The 9,601-nt window shown below is 42.5% G+C and overlaps 1 protein-coding gene across 1 annotated transcript in view; it reads left to right on the top strand.

Annotated features, from left to right (window-relative positions):
• The first annotated feature begins 271 nt into the window (after positions 1-271).
• The window catches only part of LOC117435610 (collectin-12-like), a 97,103-nt gene continuing 87,773 nt past the window's right edge, over positions 272-9,601 (top strand). Inside the window, exon 1 of the mRNA XM_034058931.3 lies at positions 272-793. Within this exon, the coding sequence (XP_033914822.1) occupies positions 787-793 (7 nt within the window). The 5' untranslated portion in view covers positions 272-786. The remainder of the gene's footprint in view (positions 794-9,601) is intronic.

The raw sequence follows: 9,601 nt of genomic DNA, 5'->3' as shown, positions 1-9,601 counted from the left end.
CAATGTACTCTATTTTGTAAACCAGTGCTGTTTTAAATTGTATTTAGAATTTATTTTACAGAAATAGGTTTATTCTGCATTTATTTTGTATCCAGTTATGTGGTTGACTCTACTGAAGTATGGACTGTAGTTTGTGTCAAATTTTAAGGGAAAAAAAGATTCACTGTCTTGTGATTTTGCAGCCAGGATCTGGTTCTGTGACGTTTTGACTTTTAAGACTTTAATGAGTCCCAGATTTCTTTCCCAAAGGCATGTTCCACCACGACAGTAGTCTAATCTTTCTCATCTCCGGGCTCACAGATTCTTCACGTCCACTTTGTGGAGCTCTTCACCTTTTCCCCTTTAAGAAACCGAGACCAGAGGGATCAGACAGATGTAGAAAACACGTGGTTTGACAGAGAGCCTGCAGACTCAGGACTTCCTTTCTCATTTGACTTTTTTGTGGCTTTCTGATTGTATCCATTGGAATTCGATGGGAAACATCTATATTCCTGTACTTTAATACAGCAACTACTTACTTTACTGAAATAATAATAAAAAAAGATTTAAATCAGAGGGGGCAAGAGAAGAGTTCTGATACAGTCTGTCTCGTGGATGGAGTTTTTGACCGGTAGGATGCCTGTGCTAAAACACTGAATTTACTTTGGTGTACGGTACCTGATGAACATTTTGTGAACGTTACTCCTATAGACCTGAAGAAGCTTTTCAACAAGAAATGCATTAGAAGCAACATAGAATATACAGTTTTAATTGGCTTTTTTGCTTGAAGTTTACACTATTGCCACAATGAAAGGTATGTTGAATCAGCTTTTTTCTAATCTTATGTATGTGCAGTTTGATGTACAGTAGGGAATGAGTGTACAATATAATAAACAACGAATAACGGACTAAGCAGGGTTTTTTTTTTGCAACATAAAAAATGTGTTGTATGTTTTTTTTTTGTTGTTGCTTAAATTGTTCAAGTTTCTTTTTTTTTTTTTTTTTGCAAAAAGTGCCTAACATCTGGTTGCGATTATATGCCAGTGGAAGTAAAACTGGGTTTTGAAATGGTTTGGCATCTTTCGGTAGGTTTTGTTATTTTAGGACATTTGGCAACTCGATTATAAAACAGAAATTGTATGCACGTGTGTTGGGCGAAGTGTATACGTTATTTGTACCAAATAACAGATAATTCTTTAAAATGTAGTAATTATTCTATACTAATAATACGAGTTTCTTACATTTACATTTAATATACTTGTATATAACTTTATATTTCGACATAAAACAGGATTTTTCAATAATAAACACGTATTAAAGTTAAATTGTGTTATATCTGTTATAGCGACTTAATTTGTCTACTTTGTTACCGTACTACGCACGGGGTATATGTTTTCAAGAGTTTACTCCACTCTAGTCTTTAATTAACTCACGTTAACCAAACAGTGTAGTAAACAAAGTAAATTGGAATAAACTCTTTGTAAATATGACCCATTTTTTTGTTGTTAACATTTTTTAAATATGTATGCAGTGATTTATGGGCCAGCCTCAGTAATGTAGTGATATCAGGTTCCAAAACTGTATAGTCAAGTCATTTTGTGTGGTCTGTTGCACAACCATATATGAACTATTACAACTGATTTTTCGTTTTCTTTTAATACGCAAATGTTTTGTTCTTTTCAAAGCCCTACTATTATGTGCTTTGCCGACGTGTGCACTCGCCAATCTATAACAACAGAAGTTACTTTGGCTAACACGCAATTTAAGAAGTCCACACCATTATTGTTGCTGAAAAAAACTTTTCTTTTGGTGTATAAACTTACAAATTAGTGAAGTTTGTTTCTATAGGGATGCATTTGTACGGTATACATCATTGATTTTCAACAATCTAGAAATATTTTAGCTGTAAGTCATATATCAGATCCTGTTGACCAGTCCATTTCTGCAGCCGGTAAAAAAATTAAGTTTCACAGATAGGGTGCAATTTTATAAGCTTTGTTAACTAAAATCAGTATATGTAGAATAATGAGTACTGCTGACAGGACTGAGCTATACAAATGTAACTTAGTAACAATGATAATGATGCTTGGCTTAAACAAAATACGTTTAAGTAAATACACAAATAATCATAAAATACTTCATTTTGTTTCTAGAGCAAAACAACAACACATCTCCAATGAAATAATAATAAGGTGATGATTAAGTCAACAAAATCCCAAAGGGTCTATTAAGCAGCAAAAACAGAAGACAAAGGATGAAGTAATCTTTTTTTTTTTTTTTAATTAATTTCAGCTGCATCCTACTGTTAGAAAATGCCCTCCAATTCCATTTAAGCAAGTAAGACATCTTTAGATTTTTCAAAGATATTTCACTTGACTGTCATAACATTGGTTGGGTTGTAGGTAGATCTGCTCCCATCCCACCTTTCCCAAATGTTTTCACTTTTGGCAAGTGGTGTTTGAAGAGGGGAAGCAAAACATAATCTCAATATTGTCTGAATTAAGTGCAATTCAGTTTCAGTAAAATCTGAAACAGACTTTGGTTGACACTTTTATTTTTGGCTTTTCTGTGGTTCCCAGCACTGCAGCTGTGTTAACCCTTTAAGGACCAAGCATTGTTCAGTGGGCTGCTTCCCCAGGACCAGGTTTTTTTTTTGCTGTAGTTGACTCTTCTTCTAAAAACTCACTACAATACTTTTCTTTTTAGGGTAGCATCTTGGAATTGGTGTCATTTTTTCCAGAACACTGGGGAACATTATAAAGTACTTCAGAAATCATACCAAAAAAAAAGTAAATTTGGACGCTATATTTAGTATTTATTATATGTTACGTATTTTTATCATTATGTATTCCGCTTTATGTTTTCAAAGAGATGTATGTATAAAAACACGTTATTCTATGACCGGAGAGACTTTACAATACTTCCTGAAAGTTGTGTTGAAAAATATTGATGTTTGGGCAAATTACAAGCATTGTTTCACTTTCTATCTTTTAAATTAATCAAAAATATTTTTCAGGACACTCTAGAGAATATTATACAATACTTCAGTAACTATAACAAATACTTTTACTGATTTTCCACTCCAATAAAACAAAAAAATCTGATGTTTTTTTAAAATTATTATTCGGTAGATGTTGAGGTTTCAAAGAGATTCTGTTACCTGTAGGACCCAACAAAACTCCCTGAAAGTTTTGTTGACATTTTTTTAAAAAATATGGGCAAAATACACTAAATTCTTCACCTGAGTGATTTTATGAATTTAGAGCCTTTTGTTAAAAAACAAACGCAATACATGGTTTAGAACAGTGGTCCGTGAGTAAACTCCAGGTGGTCCGCAAACAACTCCCAAAATCTGGTTAAGCAGTTCTTGCAAAAACCCATTTCTACACAAACACACGCAATACTACTGCAATATGAATTACTAAGCAACACAACAAATAGCTTTAACCACATTATATATAAGATATGCATGTAGTCTGCATTTGTCCCCTTTATATCTATTTTCTTTTGTTACGGATGTGTTTATATAAATTTATAGTACAACGACCCCGGGAGAGCTGGCGGCCACTTTAAGATCCTCAGAGGATCTCCGTGACTGACAGCTAGCGTGAGCGCTGACTGGACGGGAGGCGAGCACTACGTGGAGGTCTCCGCCAACCGGATTCTCAGGAGCAAGAGGGGGCGGGACCCTATATAAGGGCTGCAGGCTCGGTAAAGCGTCAGAAGGAGATGACAGACGAACTGACCAGTAAGGAGAGACCAACAAGAAGCGAAAGAACAAAATAACAACAACATTAGCTGCTGCGTGACCCCACTGGTGTCTCTGCTGAGGAAAGCAAGAGAGAGAGAGAGAGAGAGAGAGAGAGAGAGAGAGAGGGAGAAGACGGACAGTCAGACAAGGAAAATGGGCGACTGAGAGAGAGAGAAGGGAGACCGGACTGGAGTCTGAGAGAAGGACTCTGTTGGAGCGGCCTTTGGAACTGTGTGTGTGTGTGTTGTGATCCTTCTCCCATCCTTCTGTTTACCCCATGCTCTTTCCCCCTCTATTTATTCACAATAAATATGGGTTGTTTTCCCCAGTGATCTGTATCAGTCTGATTTCATCAGGACCCTAACCTGAGAGAGCGCTACATTAGTGTTAGTAGTGGGATTATGGAGCCGGACAGCGATACAATCGTGCCGAGGAGCAGTGGAGGTAAACGCGAGCCGGCCTGGTTCAAGACAATGATGAGGGAGGTAAGTGAGGGGAGCCGTGTGCAGACGGGAGCACACAAAATGGCCGACGCATCAAGGTGACCGCGTGGAGCTTACAAAATGGCAGACCAGTCTCACTGTTCCCATAGCTTCCTGAGCAACTGCAGTTCCCAAGTGCAGCTGCACAGACTTGGGCCTCAACAAGGAACAACGGAGGTAACGGCAGCCATTCCAGCTCAGTGGGCAGAGGCCAGATTGGAATTGCAAGTGATTATGTCTGCTCTGGCAGTAAAAGAAGCCGAGCTGGAGGTGGCCATGGGAGGCCGGGGAGGTGAGTTGGGGACGGAGTAAGACGGTAAGAGTAAGAGTAGCTGGTAAGGGAGAAGATGGCCTAGGTAGTGAGGATGTGATGTGGAGGGATGAGGCATGATGAGGCCGACCCGAGAGATGTCAACAATGGTGGGCCTGGCGAGAGCCCGGGGAGGCTGCCAGCTGTGGGGGCAAGCACAGGCCATTCCAAGCCCGGCCCAGAGGCCAAGGCCCAGCCACGACTCCGCCGACCGGGCGATGCCGACCTATGGGGTGTCGACACCAGTTCAGCCCACAAAGAAGGTTTGGAGAGGCTTCCGGCCATAGAGAGGGAGACGGTGCAGTCACAGGCCCCGACCTGGGACACTACAGTTTCTCACCCGCAGCCTGGTGGCTTCCATGGGCCGCCCAGAGTGAAAGTGGGTAAATTTGATGGCACGGGCAGCTGGGAGGTGTTCTACTGTGTGTTTGAGGCTAACAGAGAGGCTAACAGGCAGCGCAATCAACCCAGTTGAGGGAGACGCAGGCAGCCCAGGGAGTCCCTGGGGGCGCTGGGGAATTACATCAGAGCCCTGTGCGAACGAGCGTACCCCAACTGGCCATTCCCCAGTCATGACCAGTCCGTGAAGGAGGCTTTTATATGGGCCGTGACCCCTGCCGCTCTGAGGGAACACTTGTTACTCATGGAGCCCCACCAGCTGGAGCAGATCCTGGAGACCACCCGTGCCACTGGAAATGTAGGAATGCGCTGTCACTCAGTAGTTGGGGTGGGTTTAAAGTATTCAGAACAAATCAATGATAGATACAAGTTAGGAAGAAGGGACATTGCCCAGCTGCACTGGTAAAATTATTATTATTTTTTTGTAGTAGGTATTATTTTTTAATGGGAAAGGGGTGGTCAACGTGAATTGATTAACCATTTCCACTGTTTTTCCGGTGTTTATTGGCTATCCACTGTTTTCATTTTTTGTATCGGGGGTGTTTTATCGATTTTTATCGGTTGAAAATGAAAATCAGAATATGTGCTACAGTGTTGCCAGGGATAGGAATATCCCTATTACATTATTTCCATATTATACATTTTTAGGGAGGTTAGCTGCATATAATAATAGAAGTTAATGCAAAACAAAAAGAGGCTATATGTGTTGCTTGACTTGTGAACTGTACCGTAGTGTGAATGATCTATTACAGCTCCATGTTATTACATGGGTTTATTCAGCCAGGTTTAATATCTCACAAGACTATAAATTCCGCTCTGACTCACATGGTGAGAACCCCCCTGAAGGTAAGGGAGGCAGATGCCTAACCCTGAGGTCGGGGACGTGAGACTCACTTGCCCCCCAAAGGATGGACCCCCGGCACCTCACGAAATCTGCCACACCGTGAGACAAACAAAGACAGCCATGCCAACGCATAACATAAACACAAGACCAGAAGGACACACGAGACGAACAGAGGGAGGTTAGTGGCTATATTAGTAGGATGTGATTATGTGTATACCTGCCGCTCAGTGGAGAGGAAAAAACCCCTTGAGGCCAATTAGGGGAAAACCTCTGGTGGCCCCAGCGGTCAGGTAGCCTCCACTCCGGGCATACTAGCGATTTTGAAATGGGCTACAACTATATCGGAGGGAGATGAATGAACATAAGAATCCACTGCAGAGGAGGACCAGCGCCCCATGGTCTTGAACAGGCTGTGGTTGATGCTGGCCCTTGCGGCGGAGGTAGCTGCACCTATACGAAATGAGTGGGGAGTATAAAGCTGAGGAGGGAGGCCTGTTCTGGAGAGGAGGGTGGAGAGGTGGGCTGAGAACCAGTGATGAGTGATAATGGAATGAGAAGAATCGATGAATAGAGGGTCCGGGGGAGGAAAGGGTTTCCTGATGGAGAGATATCTTGACATTGCTGAGAAAGGGCAGATAGAAGATTCAATCCTTGAGAGCTGAATGAATGGACCGTGCTGGAGTTGATCTGTTTTTGAGGTATGCAGCCGGATTATGAAGTAGGAATTGGAAATACGAGAGAGGTCACATAAACGAATACCCACTGCGTGGAAACTAGAAGCTGAAGAAACTGTGAATTCTGAGACTCTGAGGAAACCGAAGAAGGCTGTTAGGCAGATGGTCTCCATGAGGATATCTTTGTAGGGGGAGAAGCAACCTTTCCGAAGAGTAGAGATGAGTGAATGGAGAATGTCTGTTGATATGGGCAGACGGGAAGGTGCAGCAGGGGGGGAACTTTTGAAGATTCCGCGGAGAGTCAGACGAACTACTGGTATGGAGAGAATGGTGGGAAGAGAGAAAATCCCTAGCTTGGACGATGAAAGCTATGATCTGGTTTGATTGAAGGAATAGGATGAATCTGATTCTGGCACAGAACGTTTAAAACACTGACCAAGCTGTAGAATATGAAGCTTTCGAAGGAGGGAGAGGGATGCAGATATGAAATGCTGAGCAAATTGAAGGAGGTTACTGAGAGTAGGATTCAGTCAAATAGCAGCTGGTGAAGCTGGGGAGTCTGGGGGGGGGGGTGGGCAGCAGACGGGACCAGCTGACGGAGCTTGGATACTAAATGTAGAGGCAGAAGGGGAGCTGGAACTGAAAGTTGAGGGAGCAACTGGAACTGAACGAACATGTGTAAATCGACTGCTGGGGAAGATCAGCACGCTTTGTGCTCCATTTTCTGGAAACGAGGGCAGAGGTGAGATGTTGACCATCCTATGTGTCAGTTAATACGGGATCGATCAGTGGTTTGCTACTATCATGTCTGCTTGAAATGGAAAAGGTGAACTCACATTCAGAGACTGGGTTTCATAACTCCAGTTATTCTCCTAGTAGTGGAACTCCTTAACTCATAAACAAGACAGATTTCCAGTCTCATACCGCGTCCCTCACCATGTATTAATGCTGTAATATTTGAGAGGATGTGTGGACATATGAATAGATTGCTGAGAAAGTCAAGCACCTCGTATTTTTTGATTAGATGGGGATTAGCATTAGCCTTGACTGCAGAATGCTTCCACAATCTGCTTATTGGAGGAAAACGGAAGCGTTGGAAGCTCTGGAGTAGTGCAGGTACAGATTTAGACTGTAAACTAAAGCAACTTTTGCATGCTATAATAGTGAGTAGATCTGAAGAGGGAGCAGAGATCTGCTGTAGTGAGGAGCAATTAACAGAAGAGGACGGGATCTGCTGAACAGTGCAGAGATCTGAGGAAGTAACAATGAAGTGCTGTCAATAATGAGCAGTGGCCTGCTGTAGAGAGCAGAGATCTTCTGAAGCAGTGATCTGTAATAGTGAACAGTGGACAGCCATTGGTAGAGCGTGGTGGTCTGCTGCAAAGAGCAGAGATCTGTTGAATGCGGTCTATATTGGACAGAGTATTAAGGTGATTTAGATGAAGCCAGAGATGGGGCAGAGATGAAGAATGCATAGATCTGAGGCCGCTGTAGAACCTGAGAGGATGAAGAAGGCGTTGCTCTGAGGCTGCTGCAAAACCTATTGACTTGGTCAGGAGCAGTCTATGAGTGTATTGTCTATTGCAGGATAGGAGGGCACTTGACTGAAATGTTGATAGTTGTAGGACATGATTTCCGTATCTGACTAGCAGCTCACGTAGATGAAATGATAACTTTGAAGGCTGAATAAAGTGTCTTGGTGAAATTTGTCGGTTTGGAGGAGAGGAGCCAGATGAGGAAGCATGAATCCGGGAACAGGAAGAGGTCGCTGGAATGGATGCCTGATGCAGGGAAGCTGGAAGTTAATGTGACTGTAGATTCTGAGCATCTCAGAAAGCCGATAAGTACGTGGCTTCATGACCAGGTCCTCAAAGGGGCAGGTACAGTTGAAATTGAAGAATGTCAGTTGATATAGGTAGACGAAAAGGTCGAGGCAGGAGGGGAACTCCTGAGAATTCATCAGAATGAGAACAAGCTCTTCAGAAAGCACCTGTAGAACTCCTCTGGGACACATATCACCCTTCCTTAAATGTGCTTTACTTGCTCTTATCTGCCCCCTATTTTACTGCATTTAATCCTGTACTTCAGAGTACTATAATCTGTCAAGTGTTTAATCTGTAGTATTTTGTATTTAATTATATCCTGATGTAACTATCACTGACACTGTTATCTGCTGTATTATTGAATTGTATTTTGTCACACTTGTACTTGTACAAAGTCATTGTATTTGTCTTGCTCTTAATTGTATTACTACTTGTACTGTGATTCTTGAAATGTATTTGTTTACGACTGTAAGTCGCCCTGGATAAGGGCGTCTGCCAAGAAATAAATAATAATAGCAAACCGGCTTAAAAAGGAGACAGAACTTGTGGTATTATACTGCCATCCAGAGGTTACAATTGGAATTAACCATTGACTTGAGTTAAGCAGGGTAGAATATATGAGGTTATTACGATTAAAAACCTTGTCTATGTAGAACAACATTTGCTTATTCCCTTAGATTTGAATAATAAATATTCTAGACATGTTAGGGCAGTTAGTCATGTATATAAATAAGTTAACGCAGTATTTAGATGTCATGATTCGGCGCGTTGAATTCGTCTCCGCCAGTTGTGAAAGCGCGGTAACAGGAAGCCAGAAGATTGCAGTACTCAGGCCAGAACACGCAGAGCCTGACGAAGCTTGGTCACCATGACAACTTACCACTCCCCGCAGTCAGTCAATGAGGGTGTTGCCGTGGTAACCATGGTCTGTGAGGCGCCGGTGGAAGAGTTGCAGTACGGCACTATCGTTGGAGCATGTTGTGACCAGTCAAACCACGAGCCGCCACTGGTTGAAATTGAGTTTGTAATGGGCAGGATACGTCTTTTAAAAGGTTGAACGTAGCTGATGGAGGTCCAGGGCAGGATCTTCTGATGGAACGGAATTGTGCTGGCTCTGTGGGAGCGGGGGAGGGGCGTCTGATTGCAGGCGAGGAGTAAAGAGAGATTCCGCAGACAAAGCTTCGTGGTAGATTTAATAGAGCTAAAGTAAGGCAATCGCTGACAACGGGAATGTCGATGTCTTGTCGTAGGAGCTTGAAAGTTTAGCAGAGGACCAGTCTTTCTGATAAAGTTGCAGACAAGTTGAGTAATGAAGCTGCGCTTTGAATGGCGCTGTTGC

This window comes from Acipenser ruthenus, chromosome 3 (assembly GCF_902713425.1).
Source record: "Acipenser ruthenus chromosome 3, fAciRut3.2 maternal haplotype, whole genome shotgun sequence".
Taxonomy (NCBI): Eukaryota; Metazoa; Chordata; class Actinopteri; order Acipenseriformes; family Acipenseridae; genus Acipenser; species Acipenser ruthenus.
The sequence above is the reverse complement of the archived record's forward strand: the minus strand, read 5'-3'. Positions and strand labels throughout refer to the sequence as shown.